Source organism: Lolium perenne, chromosome 7 (genome assembly GCF_019359855.2).
Source record: "Lolium perenne isolate Kyuss_39 chromosome 7, Kyuss_2.0, whole genome shotgun sequence".
Taxonomy (NCBI): Eukaryota; Viridiplantae; Streptophyta; class Magnoliopsida; order Poales; family Poaceae; genus Lolium; species Lolium perenne.
In genome coordinates this window covers 290,643,056-290,669,332 of record NC_067250.2, presented here as the reverse complement: position 1 = coordinate 290,669,332, position 26,277 = coordinate 290,643,056, and the positions used below count along the sequence as shown (strand labels likewise).

At 44.5% G+C, this 26,277-nt stretch overlaps 1 protein-coding gene across 2 annotated transcripts; it reads left to right on the top strand.

Moving 5' to 3' along the window:
- Window positions 1-14,860: 14,860 nt before the first annotated feature.
- Window positions 14,861-26,049, top strand: LOC127312301 (putative disease resistance protein RGA1). Of its 2 annotated transcripts, none has more exons than XM_071823164.1 (4): window positions 14,861-14,927; window positions 15,745-18,128; window positions 25,482-25,585; window positions 25,733-26,049. In XM_071823164.1, the coding sequence occupies exons 2-3, from the start codon at window positions 15,754-15,756 to the stop codon at window positions 25,573-25,575; spliced, it is 2,469 nt and encodes an 822-aa protein (XP_071679265.1). In that variant the 5' UTR covers window positions 14,861-14,927; window positions 15,745-15,753; the 3' UTR covers window positions 25,576-25,585; window positions 25,733-26,049. The 2 variants fall into 2 exon arrangements, with proteins under 2 accessions (XP_071679265.1, XP_071679266.1); XM_071823165.1 differs by lacking the exon at window positions 14,861-14,927 and adding an exon at window positions 15,071-15,144.
- The last annotated feature ends 228 nt before the right edge of the window (window positions 26,050-26,277 follow it).

The window sequence follows — 26,277 nt, the reverse complement described above, 5'->3', positions numbered from 1 at the left end:
TAGACTTAAAAGTGTTTCTTATTTGCTTTTGATGCTCTCTCTTGCGCGAGCATCATTAAAATTACTGAGCCCATCTTAATGGCTATAAAGAAAGCACTTCTTGGGAGATAACCCATGTTTTTATTTTGCTACTGTTTTGTTGTGTCTTGGAAGTTGTTATTACTGTAGCAACCTCTCCTTATCATGTTTATTTCGTTTTTGTGCCAAGAATTGCCTCTAATGGTAAGAAAGTGGTATTTGGGAGATTTGCAATCTTGTTTACTGTTTCTGGTCCGTCACGAGAAAAATCGCCAAAAATCACCAGAACGTAAGTTTGAGCTGAAAATTTACGAGCATCTTCCCCAGGTATTTATCTAACTTTCATTAGTTCAGAGTTTTCCGAGTTACACAGCGTAACTATTTTTCAAAAATCGATTTTTACGAACTGTTCTGTTTTGACAGATTCTTGCACTGTTTTGCATTTGCATCTTTTTGCCCACCTTTTTGAGTTCTCTTGATAAAAGAACCTTATTTAAGTTGTGCTACAGTAGCTAATGCTTATTAAAATGCTTTTCAAATGTCATACTGAACTTTGCAGATTTGATTAATATTATCATTGCACTAATGCTGCTAATGAGATTTGTGATGAGTTTTGTATGAAGGAAGTTTTCAAGTGTAGGAAAGAAGAATGATGACATGATATGAAGAATGGACAAAAGCTCAAGCTTGGGGATGCCCATGTCATCCCCTTCTTCGTCAATAAAAATATCAGGTCCTGTTTCTGTTCACTATATTTTTATTGCTTCATATACTATGTGTTATTCTTGGAGTGTATTTATTTTCTGTTGTGTATTTTATTTTCAATAAAGTGGGAACCATCATACCATGTTTGTTTGGGAGAGAGACACGCTCCGCTTTTTCATATGAACACCGGAAGCTGAAAGCCGCAGCATTTATTGCTATTTGGTTGGAAACAGAAAATGCTTCATGTGGTAGATGGTATATTGTCTTGAATAATATGATAATTGGCAATTGTTTTGAGCTCTCAAATAGATCATGTTTAAGATCTTGCATCATGTAGTTTAAACCTATTAGTGGAGAACTACCGTAGAGCTTGTGGAAATTTGGATTGCATGATTGATCTCTCTACAGTCTAGATATTTTCCGGTAAAAGTGTTTGAGCAACAAGGAGACAGTGTAGAGTCTTACAATGCTTGCAATATGTTCTTATGTAAGTTTTGTTGTACCGGTTCATACTTGTGTTTGCTTCAAACAACCTTGCTAGCCAAAGCCTTGTACTGAGAGGGAATGCTTCTCGTGCATCCAAAACCTTGAGCCAAAACCTATGCCATTTGTGTCCACCATAACTACCTACTATGTGGTATTTTTCTGCCATTCCAAAGTAAATTGCTTGCGTGCTACCTTTAAAATTTTCATTCCTTGTCTTTGCAATACATAGCTCATGGGAAAGTAGCCTAAAAACTATTGTGGTAATGAATATGTCGCTTATGTATCTTAGTTCTTATAAGTTGCTTGTTGAGCGGTAACCATGTTTCTGGGGACGCCATCAACCTGTTACACCTTTGTTGAATATCATGTGAGTTGCTATGCATGTTCGTCTTGTCTGAAGTAAGGGAGATTTCTCATGATTAAATGGTTTGAGTATGCATATTGTTAGAGAAGAACATTGGGCCGCCAACCAAAGCCATGTATCATGGTGGAAGTTTCAGCTTGGACATTAATCCTCAATCTCTTATGAGAATATTATCTGTTGTTGAATGCTTAAGCATTAAAAAGAGGAGTCCATTATCTGTTTTCTATGTTGTCCCGGTATGGATGTCCTCAAGTTGAGATCTATCAAAATTGAGAAATCAAATGCGATCTATCTCCTTGGACCTTTGTACAGGTGGCATAGAGGTACCCCTTTGTGACACTTGGTTGAAACATATGTAATGCAATGATAATCCATGGAAATCCGAGCTAATTAGGACAAGGTGAGGGCACTATTGGTATTCGATGCATGAGGCTTGCAACTTATAGGAGGTTTTATGCATAACACATATGAATTATTACTACCGTTGACACAATTGTTTCCATGTTTTCAAAATAAAAAGCTCTAGCACATGAGTAATCTCTGCTTCCCTCTGCGAAGGGCCTTTCTTTTACTTTATGTTGAGTCAGTTTACCTACTTCTTTCTATCTTAGAAGCAAACACTTGTATCGACTGTGTGCATTGATTTTTGCATGTTTACTTATTGCACTTGTTATATTACTTTATGTTGACAACTATCCATGAGATATACATGTTACAAGTTGAAAGCAATTGCTGAAACTTAATCATCCTTTGTGTTGCTTCAAAACCTTCTATTAAGAATCTAATGCTTTATGAGTTAACTCTTATGCAAGACTTGTTGATGCTTGTCTTGAAAGTACTATTCATGAAAAGTCTTTGCTATATGATTCAGTTGTTTAGTCATTATCTTTACCATTGCTTTGAATCACTTCATTCATCTCATATGCTTTACAGTAGTATTGATCAAGATTATGATAGTAGCATGTCACTTCAGAAATTATCCATGTTATCGTTTACCTACTCGAGGGCGAGTAGGAACTAAGCTTGGAGATGCTTGATACGTCTCAAACGTATCTATAATTTCTTATGTTCCATGCTACTTTATGACAATACCTACATGTTTTATTCATACTTTATATCATTTTGATGCATTTTCCGGTACTAACCTATTAACAAGATGCCGAAGCACCAGTTCCTGTTTTCTGCAGTTTTTGGTTTCAGAAATCCTACACAGGAAATATTCTCGGAATTGGACGACACAAAAGCCAAACCTTCTATTTTACCGAGACGGACCCAGAGAGCCAGAGAAGTGCCGGAGGGGGGCCAAGGGGGCCCCACACCATACCTGGGCGCGGGCCCCTCCCTGGCCGCGCCACCAGGTGGGGAGGCCGCCCCCTGGCTCCTCTGACTCCGCCCTTTCGCCTATATATTCTGTCCGTCGCAAAAACCCTAACACAATCGACGATATTCCACGAAGAGTTCCGTAGCCGCCGCCATCGCGAAGACAAGTTTCGGGGACAGAAGTCTCTGTTCCGGCACGCCGCCGGGACGGGGAATTGCCCCCGGAGTCATCTCCATCGACACCATCGTCATATTCATCGCCGTTGCTGTCTCCCATGATGAGGAGGGAGTAGTTCAACCCCGAGGCTGAGGGCTCTACCGGTAGCTATGTGGTTCATCTCTCTCTCCCATGGTGTGATCTTTATGTGATCATGAGCTTTGTATCACTATTAATCTATGTGCTACTCTAGTGATGTTATTAAAGTAGTCTATTCCTCCTCCATGATGTAAAGTTGACAGTGTGTGCATCATGTAGTACTTGGCGTAGGTTATGATTGTAATCTCTTGTAGATTATGAAGTTAACTATTACTATGATAGTATTGATGTGATCTATTCCCCCTTTCATAGCTATTGCTGACAGTGTGTATGCTATGTTAGTACTCGGTCTAAATTGCAACGGTCTATTATGCACTCTAGAGGTTACTTTAATATGAACTCCGGATTCACTCTCCACGGTGTGATGGTGACAGTGTGCGCATCGTGTGTGATTCCTTTATGACGTTGTGGAGCTTGTTTACTCCGGCTTGAGGGTGCTCTTGTAGCCCTACACAATGAATGGTGTTTGTTATCTAACAAGAGAGTGTTTGAGAGTAGCATTTATTTATCCAATTATGTGATCATTGTTGAGAGTGTCCACTAGTGAAAGTATGATCCCTAGGCCTTGTTTCTAAGCATTGAAACACCGTTTCCAACAAGTTCTGCTACATGTTTGCTTGCTGCCATTTTTATTTCAGATTGCAATTACTACTTATAATCATCCATATTACTTGTATTTCACTATCTCTTCGCCGAACTAGTGCACCTATACATCTGACAAGTATATTAGGTGTGTTGGGGACACAAGAGACTTCTTGTATCTTAATTGCAGGGTTGCTTGAGAGGGATATCTCTGACCTCTACCTCCCTGAGTTCGATAAACCTTGGGTGATTCACTTAAGGGAAACTTGCTGCTGTTCTACAAACCTCTGCTCTTGGAGGCCCAACACTGTCTACAGGAATAGAAGCGTGCGTAGACATCAACTCCCTCCGCGACAATCGTGACCCGAGAGAAGATCGCCCCCCAGGCAAGCGCTTCGACGCGCACAGCCTGCTGGACGTCTCATGCATCTACCACAGTAGGGAGGGAAAGCCCTCCACGCACACGACCGCCAACTGCTTTTCCCTCAAGCAGATCGAGAAGGCCCGCCGCGCCAAGGAGAACGGCGGCGGCGACCACACCAAGGACCGCAACAAGGATCAGGACCAGCCCAAGGAAGACGGGTTCGGTCGCAGCGTCGGCTCGCTCGATACCTTCACTGGGGTCGGCGACCGCCGTGACAAGAAGGTGCTCGGACGTGCAGTCGCCGTCAACGCAGTCGTCACCGACATTCCCCGCTGGCTCAACTGGTCCGAGCAAAGCATCACGTGGAGCCGAGAGGATCACGCCCCACGCATCGAGTACCAAGGGGAGTGGCGCTAATCGTCAAGCCAAAGGTCGTTGAGTACTGGCTCGCGAAGACCCTGATGGATGGATGAAGCTCCATAAACATCATGTACTACGACACCTTCCGGTGATTCGGACTGCCCGACTCGCGCCTTGAGCATACAAGCGTCACCTTCCATGGCATCGTCCCCGGCGGAAGGCCTTCCCCATCGGCAAGATCACGCTGCCGGTCACCTTTGGCACACCGACAAACTTTCACACCGAGCGGATATCCTTCGAAGTGGTCAACTTTCGCAGCCACTGCGTCCTCGGCCGCCAGACCTTCGCCAAGTTCATGGCCACACCTCACTACGCCTACAATATGATGAAGATGCCTGGGCCACGCGGCGTCATCACTGCCTGCACCGACCTCGACATGGCCCTGGAGTGCGAGGACAACGGCGCCAAGCTCGCCGACATCGTCATCGCCATGGAGCGCGACAACACCGCCGAACTCGCCAAGTACCCAGTCGACCACAACGACCCCGCCATCCTCGAGAAGCCGACTGAGCTCGACTCGTCTGCGGCGACTTTCAAGCCAACGACGGACACTCGCCAAGTAGATCTCGTAGAAAACGACTCGAGTAGGAAGGTTACCATTGGGACGGGCCTATTCGTCCAATAGGAAAGCGCGCTCATCAAGTTCCTCCGTGAGAATCGAGATGTCTTTGCATGGAAACCTTCTGACATGCCAGGTGTCCCGAGAGAACTTGCTGAGCACAAACTCCGCGTTGATCCCACCACGCGCCCTGTCAGACAAACGATGCTACCCGCAGGTGAGGAGCGACAGTGCGCAATCGCCGAAGAGGTGAACCGGGTACTCGCCGCAGCTTCATCATGGAAATCAAGCACCCTAAGTGGCTGGAAAACCCAGTCCTGGTGCTGAAAAAGAACAAGACATGGCGAATGTGTATAGACTACACAAGCCTCAATCGCCCCTGCCCCAAGGACTCATTCGTCCTCCCGCGAATTGACCAAATCATCAATGCAGTCGCAGGCTCGGAGCCGCTATGCTTCCTCGACGCATACTCCGGGTACAACAAAATCAAAATCGTAGTCGAAGACCAGGAGAAAACGGCATTCATCACGCTACTCGGTGTCTACTGCTACACAGCCATGACCTTCGGCCTCAGAAACGCCGGAGCCACCTACCAGCGGTGCATGAACAGCTGCCTCGAGAGCCAGATCGGTCGCAACGTCCACGTTTACATCGACGATGTGGTAGTCAAGTCGACTCGGCAAGATGACCTAGTCGCCGACCTCGCTGAGATCGTCGCCAACCTACAGCGCTACCAGATCCAACTCAGCCCCCTGAAGTGCACCTTCGGAGTCCCCTCCGGACAGCTACTCGGCTATGTCGTCTCCAAACGTGGCATCGAGCCCAACCCGGACAAAACGTCGGTGGTCATGCGAACCAAAAGACCAACTTGCCTACTCGACGCACAGAAACTCACCGGGCGAGTCGCAGCGCTCAGTCGCTTCATCCCCCGAATCGGTGATAAGGCCATGCCACTCAACCGCCTCCTGAAAAAATCAGACTCATTCGAGTGGACGGAAGAAGCACATGAAGCCCTAGAAGACCTCCAGAACGCCTTGAGGAACGCTCCCATCCTCGCGGCTCCGCTCCCACAAGAAACCATGTTGCTCTATGTAGCCGCGTCCAATCGCGCCATAAGCGCAGTCATGGTCGTTGAGCGCAAGGAAGAAGGGAAGGATGAGTGTACACAATGCCCAGTCTACTACATCAGCGAAGCCCTAACCGAGTCGAAGCAGCGGTACCCGCACTACCAAATACTAGGGCCCAGCAGTGACTCGCCCCTTACTTCCACGAGCACCCCATCAAGGTCGTTGCCTCCACGCCACTTGCTGACATCATTCTCAACCGTGATGCAACAACCGAATCGCCAAGTGGGCACTCGAACTCAACGTCCACAACATCACCTACGAGCCGCGCCGCGCAGTCAAATCTCAGGCGATGGCTGACTTCTTCGTCGATTGGGAGGAAGCCTAGCAGCTAACTTCCCCGGCGGACCTCAAATACTAGACCTTGTACCTCGATGGCTCCAAGAACCTTGAAGGGGCGGAAGCAGGGATCGTCCTCATCTCACCAAAGGGCGACTCCGTGCGGTACGTCCTGCAGCTAAAATTCGAGCCCTGCTCCAACAACATGGCCGAGTACGAGGCACTCCTCCACAACATGCGCATATCAAAGGAAATGGGCGCGACACGATTGCGTTGCTTCGGCAACTCCGACCTCGTCTCCAGCCAAACCTCCGGCACCTGCGATGCCATCGACGCCAACATGATCGCCTACAAGCGAGCAGTGGACCAGGCCAGCGCCAGTTTCGCCGCTCACGTCGTCGAATGGGTCGACATGTGCAAGAATGAAGAAGCAGACGCACTGGCCACGCTCGGGTCCAAGCGACTGCCACCTCCGCCAGGCGTCTTCCTCGACATCCTCACCCACTCATCGGTGTGAGTGCCTCGGGAGATCGATATCGTCGAGCCACCCGCACCCGACTCCGTGCTAGTCGCAGTCGTCTCCGACGCTGGGGACTGGACGGAACCTTACATGAGCTACCTCGAGCGGCAAGTCTTGCCAATGGATGAGACAGAAGCACGCATGCTCGTGCGCTGTTGCAAGTCCTTCACCATCATCAACAACAAGCTCTACAAGCGAAGCATCTCTGGAGTATTTCAGCGGTGCGTCACCACCGAAGAAGGTCGCAAAATCCTGCGCGACATCCACGCAGGGGACTGCGTCCATCACGCGGGCGCGCGCTCGATAGTGGCCAAAGCCTTTCGACACGGCTTCTACTGGACAACCGCGCACACCGACGCAGTCGAACTCGTCCGCTCATGCGTTGGGTACCAGAAATACGCGAGCCAGTCGCACATGCCAGGCTCGACACTGAAGATCATCCCCCTTACCTGGCCATTCGCCGTTTGGGGCATGGATATGGTGGGGAAATTCAAAACAGTCCCTGGCGGGTACACCCACCTCCTCGTCGCCGTTGACAAGTTCACAAAATGGGTGGAAGCAAAACCCATCAAGAAGTGCGACAGGAAGACTGCCACTAAGTTCTTATGGGAGTTGATCTATCGCTACGGATACCTGCACATCATCATCACCGACAATGACACGAAATTTGCCAAAGGGGAAATGGCCGATTTTTTCGAGGAAAATGGGATCCGACTCGACCTCGCCTCAGTCGCGCATCCCGATTCGAACGGACAAGCAGAGAGAGCAAACCAGAGCATCCTTCATGGAATCAAACCATGACTGGAGGTACCTCTGGAACGCGCGACCGGATGCTGGGCGGGAGAGCTCCCCTCCGTACTCTAGGGCATTCGCACAACCCCGAACAGGTCGACTGGCTACACGCCGTTCTTCCTAGTGTACGGTGTTGAAGCTGTCATGCCCACCGACATCAATCACGACTCGCCACGAGTCGCAAACTACACCGAAGAAGAAAACGAGCGCGCCCAGTAGGACGGCCTCGATCTCCTCGACGAGGAACAAGATGTCGCGCTCTCCAGAACGGCCATTTACCAGCAAGGCCTCCAGCGTTAGCACAGTCGCCGTATCCGCAGCCGCTCCTTCCAAAAGGGCGACCTTGTACTTCAGCTAATCCAGTACAAGAAAGGCATGCACAAGCTATCCCTCCCATGGGAAGGGTCATTTGCCGTCAGCCGCGTACTCGGCAACGACGCCTATTACCTCACCGATGTCCGCAAAGACGACAACGGCGAGCCACTCACCAGGGAGGTCGAGCGCCCCTGGAACGTCAATCTTCTCCGCCGATTTTACACCTAATAATCATGTAAGCAATATCGAAATATCGATAGAAGATATCAACTGCTCCATTTGTTGGAGATATGCCCGAGAGGCAATAATAAATTGGTTATTGTTATATCTTAGTGTTCATCATAAATGTTTACACTTCATGCTATAATTGTATTAACCGGAAACATTAATACATGTGTGTTGTGTAAACAACCAGAGTCCCTAGTAAGCCTCTCATTTAACTAGCTTGTTGATTAATAGATGATCATGGTTTCCTGATCATGAACATTGGATGTTATTAATAACAAGATCATATCATTAGGTGAATGATGTGATGGACACACACCCATAGTAAGCATAGCATGAGATCAAGTCATCAAGTTCAACTTGCTATAAGCTTTAAGATACATAGTAACCTAATCCTTTGACCATGAGATCATGTAAATCACTTATACCGGAAGGGTACTTTGATTACATCAAACGCCACTGCGTAAATGGGTGGTTATAAAGGTGGGATTAAGTATTTGAAAAGTATGAGTTGAGGCATATGGATCAAGAGTGGGATTTGTCCATCCCGATGACGGATAGATATACTCTGGGCCCTCTCGGTGGAATGACATCTAATTAGCTTGCAAGCATGTGACAAGGTCACAAGAGATGACATACCACGGTAACGAGTAAAGAGTACTTGTCGGTAACGAGGTTGAACTAGGTATAGAGATACCGATGATCGAACCTCGGACAAGTAAAGTATCGCGTGACAAAGGGAATCGGTATCGTATATAAATGGTTCAATAGATCACTAAGTTATCGTTGAATGTGTGGGAGCCATTATGGATCTCCAGATCCCGCTATTGGTTATTGGTCGGAGAGGAGTCTCGACCATGTCTGCATAGTTCACGAACCGTAGGGTGACGCGCTTAAGGTTCAATGTCGCATAAGTAGATTCGGAATATGAGATGGAGACCGAAGTTTGTTCGGAGTCTTGGATGGGATCCAGGACATCACGAGGAGGTCTGGAATGGTCCGGAGAATAAGATTCATATAAGGGAAGTTGATTTCTAGGTTTCGGAAAAGTTCGAGATTTTTCCGGTGAAAGACTGTGAAGGTTCTAGAAGGTTCCGGGGGTCCCACCAGTGGGCCCATGACCCTAGGAGGCCTAGCATGGGCCGAGGGGATGCACCCTAGCCTAATGGGCTAGGGGCACATGCCCCTCAAGGCCCAGGCCGACCACCCTTAGGGATTTCCCCAAAACCCTAGGGGGATCAACTTGGGGCCCCTCTTGGACGCCGGCCCTAGATGGGTTTGGGGATTTGGGGGGCCACCCAAACCGACCTCCCCCCTATATAAAGAGGGGAGGGGCAGGAGGGCGCTCACCCCATCAAACCTAGCTCTGGCCGCCCCCTCTCTCCTCCATAGTGTTGTACCGGCTTGGTAAAGCCCTGCAGCTTTTCTCCTCCATCACCACCACCACGCCGTCGTGCTGCTGGGATTCCGAGGGGATCTACCACACCTCCGCTGCCCGCTGGAACGGGGAGAGGACGAGCTTCATCGACACCGTACACACGACCAAGTACGGAAGTGCTGCCGGATTGCAGCACAGGATGATCGACTACATCAACAACGAGATCTAATCTCGTAGGCTTTGGAAATCTTCGAGTGTTAGTCTCACATACATCTCGTTGCTTCGATCTTCATAGATTATATCTTAGCTTTTTCCTAGATTGGATCTTGGTTTTGTTCTTGTTCACGGTAGAAGTTTTTTGTTTTCTATGCAATGAACCCATCAATGGTATCAGAGCCAGGTCTATGCATAGATCTATTGCACGAGTAGAACACAATGGTTTTGTGGGCGTTGATGCTCTTGTTGTTTTTGGTTAGTGTACTTTGCATCTTGCGGGATGGTGGGATGGAAGCGGCCCGGGCTAACTTTACATGACCGCGTCTCATGAGACTTGCTCCACGCTTGACATGCAACTTGTATTGCGTAAGTGGCTTTGCGGGTGTCTGTCTCTCTCACCATAGTTAAGATTCAATTTAGTCTTTCAACTGACGACATTAGTATCACCGTTGTGGTTCATGTTCGTAGGTAGATTGGATCTTACTCGAAAACCCTAAACCACGTAAAATATGCAAACCAAATTGGAGGCTGTCAACACCCGGATTTTTAAGTCCAGATGCCTATTATGCCATTCATCGCAATCCCAGGAATATTGTTTTTGCGAGACATAATAGATTGATATCACAACACATCATTCATTACAACACATAATTGTCTTACAACAAAGGATCACATGATCCAGTCTTAATACAACATAGGGGATCTAAGGATCCAATTACAAAACACATAGCGGAAGCGAAGTAGCGGTCGTGGTCCATCTGTTCCACATGCAACTGTTGACGTCAGGAGTGGTCCTAGTTGTCGTAGACGTCCTGCTGACCTTCTTCCTGGTTCTGGTACTCCTCTTCATAGTCTGGCCATTTGAATAGCCAGGGACAAAGCCATGAGTACTTTAAACTACTCGCAAACTAATACTAATGTAAGTACTATCAATTTTAGTAAGGGGGTGCTAAGCTCTAGGTTTATTTGCATAAAGCCAATTTTATTTCATAAGCACTTTAGTAATAAAAGACTCTTCATTTGCCTAACTTACTCAAGTGGGAACATTAGTGTCATTCCCACAACTCTGTTGTGATTCAAGTCAAATTCACCATTCATCCTTTCAAGTTCAAGTCACCAGTCATATGTCACATTTTTGAAAATGGTCTGATGACGGAACAGTATGGCCTTTCCAACCGTCCTTAACCGTGGACGCGGCTATTCGAATAGTTTTACACTCTGCAGAGGTTGTACACTTGTGCCACAACATTTGATTACATCCGTCAGGGATAACCCTGAATAATCGTAACTCAGTACGCGGATCATCAACCATAACCTTTCACTTACATATCCTAGTATAGGCACCTCTCCCCATGAGCTTGGCCTCCCAGTGAAGACAAACCGTCAGCCTGGGAACTGCACAGGGCTTGGGCCGGACATTCACCTCATTTCACGTCATTTCACATCATTTCACTTTCAACGGAGGCAGCCTCGGCATAACCCCTATGACGCTTGTTTAGAGGGAACCCATACTAAGACACATAAACTTTCACATCCGAACCCAACCATCAGTTTTTATCAAATTCATCATGTCATTCAAGTCACATTCACCTTCAAAACCTTTCAAAGTCATTTCATTTCACATGTTCCCATCTAGAGTAGTCAATTTTATTTGTTAGCACTAGCAACTAGTCATGAGGGGTGCTAACTAGCTTTGATTGCTCTAGGCTAAATTTGATGCTCTTGTACTACTCCATATCTAGACCAAGTGAATCATGAATCAAAAAGTAAACTTTGATAAACAAAACTTGATAACTTGTAAAGTAAAAACTTGGGATAGGATCATTAAGCATGAAGTATGATGTAGTGGTGCCTTGCTCCATTAGAGATTTGCACTTGCAAGAATATTAGCTTGCCTTGGTTGGTGTACTGATCAAAGTGGTCTTCTTCTCCTTGAAAGTAGACCTCCTCCTCCTCCTGGTAGTCCTCGGTACCAGCGTCTAAAAACGGATACGATGTACACAATCACCAAGCAATCTTAAGAGCTAGACTAAGCACACAATTGGTTTACAGAAGCTATTCTAGCATCACAACATTATTAACATGTTGGTTGACTTTGTTTTCTTTTAAAGAAAAATAATGTCCTCTCATTACAATTATTAATTAGGGTTGCTATTTAATTCTTTGGGAGAAATAATTTTCTCTCATTGAATCTTGTTAAGATTTAATCTCCTCAAATAATAATATATGAACCTAGGTTGACCAAGGTCAATACTTCATAATCATCATTTGGGAAAATGATTTGAATGAGGTGATAAACCTCATGCAATTTAATACTAACATGGTAATGATTTAATTTCATCAAATAATTAAATATGAGATTAAGTAGACCATGATTACTACCTCATGTTGAGTTACTTGAGACAAGATTTAAATGAGGGAATAGCTCCCATACTATTTAATAAATAATTTTGAACAATTTAAATGGACTAGAAATAACCATAGAGCCATTATTTAATATAGACCATGATCATACAAACAACTATGTCATATTTTTACATATTCTGATAGACAATATGAAATGTGATTTTTCAGAGTTGGAATCAACTCAAAAGAATTTTTGGTTGATTTTTAATAAATGTTTGAAGTTTGAAAAGTCCCTGCCTTGTTATTTTTTTCACAGTAATTCTACAAAGAAATTTGAGGTGAGACCAGTGGGGTTGGATAGAGTTTTTCACAAGCTTTCCAACAACACCAAATTCATCAAATTTGGTTGGGTAGATTTGATTCTATTCAATTTTTAAAATAGCATCTGCAAGCAATTTGATTTAAACTGAAAATTCGAAATTTGAACTAAATGGGCCTAGCGGGAAACCTAACTGGGCTAAAGAGCGAAAACCGAATGGGCCGGCCCAGCAGTGTGTCGCGCACACGCGGGCCGCCTGACAAGGTGGGGCCACTCGTCAGCGAGTGTAACTCACCGAAACGGTACGCATAGCGGGGAGACGTTGGATCAGACGATGACCGAATGGTTGAGCGTCGTCGTCGTCGTCGGCGAGAAGCGAGCGCTGGCACGACGGAGGTAGGGGGTCGGAGGCGAGCCTGGATTCCGGAGATCGACGGCGTTGGTGCAGGGCGACGTTGCGGACGATGGCGAGGCAGCTGGTACCGACGATGACTCCAATGGTGGCCGAAATCGACGACGCCCTTCTCAGCACCGCCGCGGGGTCCGGCGACAAATTGGACGGCTACAGTGAGAATTGGAGAGGGGAAAGAGGTCGAGGGTGCTCAGGGAGATGAGAGGAGATGAGTTGTGTGAGAAATCCATCGCGGGAGGGCCTCCTTTTATAGCGTCCAGGGGTGCTGCGGGGAGCGGGGCAGGTCATCGTCGACGACGGTGATACAGTGGCGGAGAGGTCCTGGCGATGACGCAGTCGAGTAGGTGACGTCCTGGCGGTCACGTCGAGCGTCAGCGCGCTGAAAACGGTGGTCCGTAGCGCTCGTCATCGTCCTCGCGTCCTCGTGCCCGTGGCGGATGGCGTCGGCCATGGCGACAGCGACAGGTCGAGCGCGAGCCAATGGGCATGTCCACGCGGTTGCTAAGGTCACGGGGAGTCTACTGGCGCGAGGAGAGAGCAAAGGGGTCAACGGAGTTGGACGGGCGACGTCGTGTCTGTGCGTGTTTGTGGCGCTCGCCGTGCGCGCTCTGGCGTGGCATGGCACACCTGGGCATGTCTGGGCTTCGCGTGTTCTAGTGCTTGTCGGCTTCCTCTTGGCTCGGGAGCGTGTCCATCATGATCAGCAGGGAAAGGTGAGTCTCCAGGACATGGTGGCGTGGCCTGGATGGGAGAGGAGAGGAAGTTGACATGGAGAGGGGCATGATCACCTCGGCATGGTCATGTCCTTGCTCCAAACGTCACCAAACCGTGTCTCCAATGCATGGCCTTGTCTACTGGGTGCAAGGAGGGTCTGGTGATGACATAGGGTTGAGGGTTGAGGCATTGGTCCACTGGATATTAGGTTGTATAGGGTTGGCAGCACAAGCCACACAAGTTGCTCGACCAAATGGCCGCAAGAGAGATAGTTTGGAAATTTTCAGTGAATTTTGGTGGAGTCAAAAACATATAATATTTGAAACCTAGTGGTGGTGGTGGTGGTGGTGATCAAATTTGAGTGGATTTGCAAAAAATCAAATGTGGCGTTCGAAAGGGCGTCACATAGACAAATGTGGCGCCGCTTGAAAGGGCGCCGTAGAAAAAGATTAGAGTAGCAAAATAATTTGGCTAAAGGTCATTTCATGCTTTTCTTCGTAAAGGTTATTTTTGTCAAAATCGCCGTCTCAGGGAAGCGCTATTTTGACCGTGAAAAGCAAGACGCTTGTGGTATTTTGGCGATCTTGGTATTTTGGAACCCTTGGTTCTAACGGACGGGGATTCAGTGACTGGCCTACAGCCAGTCACGGCGTGACTGGACGTAGCATCGGCCGGACATTCTACATCCAACGATCTCCAATCAATTGATCCGAAAATTTTGTAAATTTGTCTTTTTTGCTGCGTTCAAAATATAAAGTATTTTTGATTGAAATTTTTTCATAGTTACAACATGAATCGTTGGCAATATGTACATTTTTATTTTGAATTTTTTCATGATTTTGAAAAACGAAAATTCAAAATCATCAAAAAATTCAAAATAAAAAATGTACATATTGCCAACGAATCATGTTGTAAGTATGAAAAAATTTCACTCAAAAATACTTTGTATTTTGAAAGCAGCAAAAAAGACAAATTTACAAAATTTTCGAATCAATTGATTGGAGACCGTTGGATGTAGATCGTCCGGCCGATGCTATGTCCAGTCACGCCGTGACCGGCTGTAGGCCAGTCACTGAATCCCTATCCGGTTCTAACTGTGAAGTGAAGGGGCGGTCGAGTCGAATGTGGACTTCGCCGGAGATGTGCGAGAGAGGTAGGCGGCTCTTTGATAGATCTGTCAACTACTTAGCTAACTTGGTAACTGAGTTCATCCCTCTTATCTATAGCATGATCTATATCGTTTAGTGTCGGCAACTCGGCATCCTCTATATTTTTTTTTTGAACTTTCCTCCATTTTTTCTGTACCACCGGGGGCGAATTGGTTAGAAGTAGCAGCTCCTAAGCAAACCTTGCGCCCCTCGGCCGTCAAGGTGCATTGACTTACCAGTTTATTCTCAAGTACGTTCTGCAGTTAGATCTAGAACCAGAGTTCGCTTTTTTTAACAGTAGGATTCAGAAAATCGCTTGTGAATTCTTTCTAGGAAGATGAAGGATTAGATTACTACTTGTTTGATTCAGCTTGTCCTCTTCTTGTGATGGGTCGATTTTGTGAACTCTCCATTTAGCTATCCTTTTGGCCATGATTTCACCCCCTTTCCATTCTCCAAAAGACGGAGCAGTATGATAGTCAAATTGGCTGGTTGGTCAAGTCTGTATATGCATGAGGTTGGCCCTTTAATTTGGCAAGCAGTTTTGTAATTTCTGGAAGAATGGACACTATCATTTGTCTAATAATTTTCCTAGATCCAGAATTCAATTGTCTTACAGTAGGATCCAGAAAATCACTTGTGGATTCTTTCTATTAAGTAGAAGGATTAGATTGCTACTTGCTTGATCCAGCATGTTCTTTGTTTAAAGACACATGTGATGAGTAACTTGTATGCATCTTTGTAAATTCTTCACTTAGCAATCCTTTTGGTGTAATTTTCTGAAAGAATGGACACTAACATTCTTCTCTGTACTTCCCACAGGGAAATAATATGGCAGTAGTGATTGTATCAGCCATTGCAAACTCAGTTCTTGTTAAGGCTACATCATTTGGCACCGGCTGGGCTGTAAATGCGATCAATTCTGCCCGAAACGTCAAAAAGGAGATTGAAAAATTGGAAAGGTCATTGGCATCCATCTGTGCTGTTCTTACAGATGCCGAGCGCAAGCAGTCTACTTCTTATGCCCTTCAAGAGTGGCTGGACAATCTCAAGGATGCCGTCTATGACATAGACGATGTTTTGGATGACATGGCCACTGAAGCTTTGAAGATGGAAGTTGATAAAGGTTTATCGACTAGCATAAGTCACTGGTTTGCTAGTCACTTCAAAATGTGTAAAAGAATAAAGGAAGTCCGTGAAATACTTGATGACATTGCATCCAACAGAGAGCAATTTGGACTATCCGAGCAAACAATGCATTCACAGGCATCTGCGAGCAGCAACAGGGAGACACATTCATTCATTGACCAAGTAGATATTATTGGAAGAGATGAAGCTAAAGATGATATTGTTGGGAGGATACTGGCAGCTGCAGACTCAAACCCTTTCTCTGTACTTCCTGTTGTTGGTTTAGGAGGCATAGGGAAAACTGCACTTGCGAAATTGATTTACAACGATGAGCAGATCACTGGAAAGTTTGAAAAGAAGTTGTGGGCATGTGTGTCTGATGTTTTTGATCTTAAGATGATCTTAGATGGCATACTACAGTCGGGTACTGGTACGAGCCACAACAAACTGAATCTTGAGGTGCTACAGAGCAACCTACGAGGTCTTCTACGGGGAAAGAGGTATTTGCTTGTATTGGATGACATGTGGAGTGATAAGTTGAATGAGTGGGAAGAGTTGAGAAGCCTATTATCTTCAGGTGGAAACGGAAGTGTGATTATAGTCACCACACGTAGTTCAAATGTTGCATCGATGGTGAAGACCTTGGAACCGTATGATGTGGCAAAACTAACACAGGATGAGTGCATGCAAGTATTTATTCAGTGTGCATTTAGAGGAAATGGTGAAAAGGACCCTCGGTTATTAAAAATTGGAAACTCGATTATTGAGAAATGTTGTGGTGTTCCCTTGGCAGCGAAGACAGTGGGTTCCCTATTATGCAATAGTCTAGATGTTGAAGAATGGGAAAGAATCAAGGACGACAAATTGTGGAATATTGAACAAGGTATAGATGGTATTATGCCAGCATTAAGATTAAGTTATGATGCACTGCCACCACATCTACGAGCATGTTTCTCTTGCTTATCTGTCTTTCCCAAAGATCATATATATTATAAAAATCTATTGGTGATGTTTTGGATGGCTCTGGGGTTATTGCAAGTAGGCAGTGAAAGCAATAAAGTATTAACTGGAGCAAAATTCTTCAACGAACTTCTTGGTAGATCTCTTCTCCAAGACCAACAGTATATTGAATTCAAAAGCAACATTTTTTCATGTAAAATGCATGATCTTGTTCATGATTTAGCATTATCAGTGTCAAGAAAGGAGCATGTTGTTGCTAGTCTAGAAAATGTTAGCGTCTCTAAAAGAGTTAGGCACATAATATGGGACCGCAAGAACTTCTCAGAGGATACAGTATTTCCTGAAGAGCTGAAAAATGCTTGCAAGGCGAGAATATTTGCTAGCGGATGGAATTTGGGCACTGTGAGCAAAGCCTTTCTTAATGAGCTCTTCACAACATTCACTCTTCTGCGTGTCTTGGTATTTTCTGGAGCTGATTTTGAAGAGCTACCAAGTTCGATTATAAATATGAGGCACCTAAGGTACCTGGATCTACAGTGGAATAGAAAAATAAAATTCCTACCAGATTCTTTATGCAGGTTAGTGAATCTCCAAACACTACGTCTTGGTCGGTGCGACCAACTAGAGAAGCTACCAAGAGATGTTCATCGACTTGTCAACCTTAGATTCTTGGTCCTCACGTCAAAGCAAAAGTATCTATTTAGAAATGGCTTTTGTGGCTGGTCTTCCTTGACATTTCTACAGTTAGCTTTCTGCCGTGAGCTAACATCATTGACAGAGGAATTTGGTAGCCTGTCAGCGCTCCAAGAACTTACCATAGGCAGTTGTCCGCAATTGGCCTCCCTCCCCAGTGCGATGAAGCACCTGTCCGCACTCCGGGTTTTGCAGATTGGAAACTGCAAAGAACTGGATCTGATGGGACCAGGGGATGCCTTGAGTGGCCTGGAAAGTCTTTGTATGCTCAGACTAGTTGGGCTTCCGAAGTTAATGGGTTTTGCAGAGAGCCTCAAATCTGCTGCATCCTCTCTTCAATATGTCTTGCTTCGAGATTGCAAGGGACTAGAGAAGTTGCCGAGTTTCATTCAAACTTTCATTTCTCTTAAGAAAATAGTGATTCATGATGGATCCAGCAGGATCAACTAGCTCTAGTTTGAGCCACAAAAGAATAAGATCAGAAATACCTTAGTCTGAAGATGATGCCATGCCTCCTCTTGTTTAATTGCTCACACCAGGATGGAGCAATTTGTGCTAGGTTCTTCCTAGTGCTTTAGTGCTAGCCTGATCGGTGGCTTGTTCTTGAGAGAGAGTGTGTAAGAGAGAAGGCAGAGAGCAGCAGCCGTGTTTCACCTCTCCTCTTCTAGGTCATTTGACCCCTTTTATATGTTTAGCACTATGCACTAGGGGAACCAGCACCGTTGGATCAAAATCGATGTCTCCGATCAAGACAACACATAAGGATAGGTGGCCATTTACTGTAGCACCGCCCTACTGTAGCACCGTCCTACTGTAGCAACCCAAAAAGATCTGACCTAGGAGAGCAGCCTAGATCACCAAAATATCCAACATTCTCCCCCTTGATCGTAAGGCTGATCATTATAAGCTCATTTTTCAACAAAATAATGCACTTAAGACGAAAAGATTATAATGGTCTGTTAGGTACCATTTAATCTAGTGACTATAGCACATTACTTCATATCAAAATGAAACTCTTTAATTTATGAGCTCCATAAACTTTATTCACATCATATATTAACTTAATTTACATAATTCTTTACATAAACATCATAAACATTACAGACTCATCTTTTGATAAAATGGTACACAAGACAATAGGTTACAACAGTCAATTAAGTACTGCTAAACCAAGTGACTATGGTTCCCATCCGATCTCAAAATGAGCCCCTTTTGGGGAGATGGTGCCATAATAGTTCCAACTTCTCCAGGATTAAAAGCTTTCAACCAAACCCATGCCGGCAACATGCTCTCTAAATACGCTGGGTGGTAAGCCTTTCGTGAGCGGATCCGCTAACATAAACTTAGTATTAATGTACTTGATATCTATTGTTTGATCCTGGATTCTATCTTTCACAACAAGATACTTAATGTCAATAAATTTGTCAGCTGCACTTGACTTGTTGTTACTCGCATAGATCACTGCGGGTTGATTGTCGCAGTATAGAGTGAGAGGCCTGGAAATGCTGTCAATCACTCTTAGTTCCGGGATAAAATTCTTCAACCATACCGCCTGCCCGGTTGCCTCATAACATGCTACAAATTCTGCCTGCATTGTCGACGATGCGATAATGATTTGCTTTGAGCTTTTCCATGATATAGCTCCTTTTGCAAGGGTGAAGATATAACCTGATGTGGATTTCTTAGTATCAACACACCCCGCAAAATCAGCATCTGAATAACCCACTATTTCGAGGTTATCAGATTTTTCATAAGTAAGCATGAGGCCTTTAGTACCTTGCAAATAACGCAAGACCTTTTTAGCAGCCTTCCAGTGATCCAGCACTGGATTGGACCGATATCTGCCAAGCATCCCGGTCACAAAAGCTAAATCAGGCGAGTGCACACTTGTGCATACATAATACTCCCAACAATTGAGGCATAAGGAATTGACTTCATCTGCACAGATTCATAATTATTTCTTGGGCACTTTGGAAAGTCCCAAATTTATCGCCCTTAACAATAGGAGCGGGCGAGGTGAGCACTTATACATATTGTACTTTTTAGTACCTTTTCAATATATGCTCTCACGAGATAGCCCCAAGATCCCTCTGGATCTATCCCGGTGAATTTCAATTCCTAAAACATAAGTTGCTTCACCGAGATCTTTCATATCGAACTTTGAAGACAGGAATCTCTTGGTCTCCATCAACATATTTTTATCACTGCTGGCCAAGAGTATGTCATCAACATATAATATCAGGAAGATAAAATTACTCCCCCTGAACTTAACATAAACACAATTGTCCTTCTTATTTTCCTTAAAGCCAAATTTCTTTATGACTTGATCAAATTTGAGATACCACTCTCTTGATGCTTGTTTCAAACCATAGATGGATTTCTTCAGATGACATCCTAAATGTTTATTTTCTTCCATAACAAAACCTTCCGGTTGTGCCATGTAAACATCTTCGCGTAAGTCACCATTTAGAAATGCCGTTTTGACATCCATCTGATGTAGCTCTAAATCATAATGAGCTACGAGTGCCATAATTATTCTGAATGAATCCTTCGAAGAGACGGGTGAAAAAGTTTCATTATAATCAATCCCTTCTCTTTGAGTGAATCCTTTTGCCACAAGCCTTGCTTTAAACCTTTCGATATCACCCTTGGAGTCACGTTTGGTCTTATAGACCCATTTGCATCCAACTGTTTTGGCTCCTTCAGGGATTTCTACTAAGTCCCATACATTATTAGTGCTCATGGACTTCATTTCATCTTTCATAGCATCAAGCCATTTAGACGAATATTCACTTTCCATAGCCTCCTTAAATGAGGTGGGATCATTATCCAACACTGGCTCATTTGTATCCTCACTCATGTAGGTGAGATAATCATCAGGAATAGCAGACTTTCTAGCCCATTGTGACCTTCTAAGAGGCTCATTATTCGGCACATTAATAACAGTTTGAGGCTCGCGATTATTTTCAATAAGAGCATCATTAGATGTGACATACGGAACGATCGCGGTGTATCGGCGGGTGTTGCATTAGCAGCGCGTTGCCTTCTTGAATACACTCGTAATTGCTGTTCTTGGTCCTTTTGTTGTCCAGTTATGTGAGCACCATCAGCTACGGAGCTGAAACTTGAGGTGCAATTTCGGTATGTCTGAAACACCGGCTCTTGGATTACAGGCATCGGGACATATTCCTGTTTTTCCTCCAAGACTATTTCTCTGGGAGTCATGCTCCCCCTCATCATATCACTTTCCAAGAACACAGCGTGTCTTGTTTCAACAAATTTCGTTGTCTGATTTGGACAATAAAATCGATATGCTTTAGATTTGTCAGGATAACCAATAAAATGGCAACTGACTGTCTTGGGGTCTAATTTTCCCATAACCGGATTAAAAATCCTTGCTTCAGCAGGACAGCCCCATACATGAAAATAATTCAGGGTTGGCTTTTTCCCAGTCCATAATTCATACGGTGTTTTGGGCACCGATTTACTAGGAACCCTGTTAAGAATATGTGCTGCTGTTTTAAGGGCTTCCATCCATAAATTCACCGGTAAAGTGGAGTGGCTTAACATACTCCGCACCATATCCATAAGTGTGCGGTTTCTCCTTTCAGCCACCCCGTTTCTTTGAGGTTCACCCGGTCTTTGAGTATTGGGCGGCAATGCCATTTTCCTATAAGAATTTTGCAAATGGTCCAGGAATTTGACCATAAGTTGCATGTCTGCCGTAGTATTCACCACCACGATCAGATCTTACAACTTTAATTCTTTTATTACATTGATTTTCAACTTCAGCTTTGAAAATCTTGAACTTGTCTAATGCCTCTGATTTTTCTTTGATTTGATAAATATATCCATAACGGGAGAAATCATCAGTGAACGTTATGAATGAATTATAACCGTCCACCGATCTCACATTAAACGGACCACATATATCCGTATGAATTAATTCCAAAACTCCCGTGCTTCGGTTTGCACCTTTCTTAATTTTCTTGGCATATTTTCCTTTGATGCAATCGATACAATGATCAACATCCGCATCCGAAAAATCAAGAGAAGGAAGAACTTGATCTTTAATGAGACGCTCAATCCTCCCCCTCGAAATATGGCCTAAACGATAGTGCCATAATTTCGAAGAAGTCTCATTATCATTACGTTTGCGTTTGGTACCGACATTTATATTTGAGGTAGAACCCACATTATTTATATCATCATAAAGGGAAATTACATAAAGTTTGTCGTGTCGACAGGCAAGGCCAACATTATTATTGTCATACATAATTATACACTGCTTATTCCCAAAGTGACACTCATAACTATCATCATCTAAACATGAGACGGAAACTAAATTCCGTTTCATCGAGGGTACATAAAGAACATTATTTAGCTGAAGCTTAAAACCGCCATGAAGTGTAAGAGTGAAGTCTCCAATTGCCTCGGCATAAGCTTCAACACCATTAGCAACTCTAATTGTTCTTTCCCCTCTTTTTAGGGTCTTCCTCATATTGAATCCCTGCAACGAATTTACAACATGAATTGTTGCACCTGAATCAATCCACCAAGTATTGGTGGCATAATTAACATAAAGGGATTCTTCAACAACAGTAATATCGTCGGTACCTCTTTCTTTGAGCCATCTCTTGAAGCCAAAACAATCCTTTCGCCTATGCCCACCTTTTCCACAAAAGTGGCAAGCATTGGAATTATTTCCTTCAGCATTAGGCGCTTTTTCAGGCTTCTTTTGCTGTGATCCTTTTGAGGATTGGCCTTTTTCCTTGAACTTATAAGGCTTGGGCTTCACATATTCATTCACAAATTTTCTATACTTCTTCTTTTGTGAATGACCAAACTGATTAACATGATCAATTCTGTCAGCCTTAAGCCTTTCTTCTTCTTGCACACATCGCGCCATCATTTCATCAATCTCCCATTTAACATCCATCGCATTATAGTTGATCATAAATGGATCAAATTGGGGAGGCAAAGATGACATAATAAAATGGACGAGGAAACCATTAGAGATTTCCATCTCCATTGACTTTAGTTTGGCGGCCATGTTGCACTTTTTCATAATATGCTCTCGAAGACTTCCAGTGGGATCATATTTTTCATCAATTAGCCTTCTGATAAGACTTGTTGCATAAACTTTAGAAGACCCTTTAAATTGATGCTCAATTTTTGCAAAGTACCCTTTGCTTTGTCTCACAATCGGGAAGGGCTCCCCTCATACTCTGTGTAATGGAGCCCTTTATCATCATAAGGCACTTGCGATTAGAGTCATCCCACTTAGCCTTAATAATGTCATATTCCTTCTTGAGGGCTTCATAATTTTCATTATTTTCTTTAGGCACCTCAGGAGGATCATTAAGGAGAGCATAATCAATATTGAGTAAGGCCATAGTGATCTCAAGCTTCTCCTTCCACGTGACATAATTGCTGCCATTTAGCTGTTCGATGCCATTTAGCATTCCAGCAATATTAGAGACATTAGTTGCTGCAAAAGAAAAATTCAAAATGCTTTAGTAAACATCATCATAATCATCATTAAATTTTATTGATCAAATTCAAATCAGCTTTGGCCAGAGATGAAAATGAACAACAAAATTTTGTGGACAAATATTCATCAATTAGCTTTGGCCAAATTGATAAATAGAAGCCACACATTAATGATCCTCATTCATTATTTTCTTTTACCGACCCGGTTCACATCAGCTTTGGCCAGAAGTGAAACAGACCAATAAAAGAATTTTGCAGTTAAAATGCCCGTCAAACAACTTTGGTCAGAATGACAAGGCATAAAACCACACTTTATTTGAGGATCCATAAACTTTATTTTGCAGCGAAAGCATTATCACATAATAATTATAGTGATAAATATCACCATAATTCATTAATCATAAATAAACTAAATAATAAAAGTAATATCAACATGTAAATTAACTAAGCATGACAATTAAAATTGTGGCCTAAAATAAACATAATAAGCATAATCAATTTATCCAGAAAAATAGCCCTGAAAAGATATTTATTTCAGCCCTAAATTTTTTTTATTTTTTTTTATTTTTATTATTAGCATAATAATCCTGCTGAACTGGGCCAAAATTGGCCCTGCCCAGCACTTTAACTCCCCCTGATCCCCTCCTGGGCCTTGGCCCATTAGCAACGTGCCAGGACGACCTGGACCGTCGGATGCAATCCGACGGCCAGGAACGACTGCAGCTGGAACAAAACCAGCCCGCCGTCGCCTGGCCCCCGCGAAACCCTAGCCCATTTCATTTCCTCCTCTCCTCTCCCGACAGCGGCGGCAACGCCGAGCGACCAAGAGACAGCGGCGGCGAGTACCACGCGACGGGGAAGAAGACTCGGCGTCATCTAGGCCCTCTCGCCGGAGTTGCGTGCAGCTTTGGCCAGCGCGCAGCTCCGTCGAGCGGCTCTGGACGGCACCCTGCGCGAGGCGAGCGAACGCGTGCGGGCGTCCCCGCGACAGCGTCGACCGCCAGCGCAAGTCCGGCACCGCGGCGGCCTTCAACGGCGACGTGCGCGCGAGGAAGGAACGCCAGGGCCCGGTGCGGTGGTCGGCAGGTTTGCTCGGGTACATGCCCGGGCAGAACCGTCATCATTAAATGGTGGCACCGGCGCCGCCGTGGCCAGCGACGGCGACGACACCCATAAGGTAAATTCCACCGCCATGATTCTTAAGTTAGGGTTAGGGTTCCTCCAAAATGGGGAATTTCATGATTTAGGGTTTCGGTAAATTGGGGATTTTGCTTTAGGGTTGATCACGGCATCAAATCAATCCATCCCCACTTCAATTCACACTTAGCCGAAACCATAAACATCAAAATAGGGGAAAATTTCATCACTTTAGGGTTTCGGATTGGGAAAAAAACATCAAGATTTGTGCATAATTAACTTATTTCCCCTTTAAATCTTAATCAATCTTAAACCAGAAGCTCATAATTGAGGAGGGGAAAAGAGGACAACATTTCTAGGGTTTCTGGAAAAAATAGGAATTTAACATAAGGGCTTTAATTCCTTTAGTTAATAGCTCAAATTGAAACCCTAGAGTGTCACATAATCTGTTAGGGCTTAGAGTGTGAAAAAACAGGGCTTAAACTTAAGGCATGATTAATAACCAGGAAGAACAGCCTTTAAACATAAGCATAAAATTCTTTCACAGAAGCAACTTGGGCATATGCCTTGACTTGGTGACAACATAAACACATGGGTATGTGCATATGCCCTTGATCTTGATCTTAACTTGATAAATCAAGCATGAATCTTAACATAAGAGGGCTCAAACTTAAGAGCTAGATGCTCTGATACCATTGATGGATCCAGCAGGATCAACTAGCTCTAGTTTGAGCCACAAAAGAATAAGATCAGAAATACCTTAGTCTGAAGATGATGCCATGCCTCCTCTTGTTTAATTGCTCACACCAGGATGGAGCAATTTGTGCTAGGTTCTTCCTAGTGCTTTAGTGCTAGCCTGATCGGTGGCTTGTTCTTGAGAGAGAGTGTGTAAGAGAGAAGGCAGAGAGCAGCAGCCGTGTTTCACCTCTCCTCTTCTAGGTCATTTGACCCCTTTTATATGTTTAGCACTATGCACTAGGGGAACCAGCACCGTTGGATCAAAATCGATGTCTCCGATCAAGACAACACATAAGGATAGGTGGCCATTTACTGTAGCACCGCCCTACTGTAGCACCGTCCTACTGTAGCAACCCAAAAAGATCTGACCTAGGAGAGCAGCCTAGATCACCAAAATATCCAACAATTCAGGGTTGCCCGGAGCTGAGCAGGAGATGTGCTGTTGGATCCGGAGAGGATTACCATCTCATCCGCCATGTCCCTTCGGTAAACATCTATGGATAGATGGATAAAGGTATTGCCAAGTGATATTCAGATAATTAAATTGCAGCAATTTTTATACGCAAACATGTGTGTATCAATTCATTTTTCTAGTTTCGTGTATGTCATCTTATCACAAGCCTCTGCCTCTCTCTTAACTCACTCATGGCATGTACTACAGGAGAACTAAGGTTGTCGGTTGTCACAGAGCTCGTGGATTCCTAATCCTGGAAAAAGGAACGCGTGAAAAGATTCCTAGCGATTGAGTAATCTGTTAGCTGTGTGCGTGCCCGACCAATGAATGTTTTACCTTGCAAGTTATGTCATTCGTTCTACATGGATTCCTGCTCTTTCCAACAAACATTGTTTATTTGTGAAGAACACTTGCTTTGCTTTCTATACGTAATGTCGGCAATTTGCGTTAACTCAGAATAAGCTGGACATGTGCTTCAGATGTAATCCAGTGCTCGAACTGCAAACACTGTTATTTTGTGTGCTATCTGTAATATTGATAGTTTGTGTTAACTAGTTCCGCCTCCAGCTGTCCGACCCCCACCTTATGCGCCTCTCCCTCCGCAGCATCACCATCTGCACCCCACTCCGCTCCTGTGCCTTCCACGCCCTCGAGGTCAACCAACTCCGCCATGTCTATGATCTCCGACATTACAGTCCAACTCCCTGTCACCGGTTGCCCCCTTCTCCGCATCCTCGACTTGCGCTACTGCG

Coding starts and splice junctions, on each gene's coding strand:
- LOC127312301 (XM_071823164.1), top strand. CDS start 15,754: ATGGCAGTAGTGATTGTATCAGCCATTGCAAACTCAGTTCTTGTTAAG. Junction 18,129..25,481: donor CTTAAGAAAATAGTGATTCA/TGATGGATCCAG, acceptor TCCAACAATTCA/GGGTTGCCCGGAGCTGAGCA.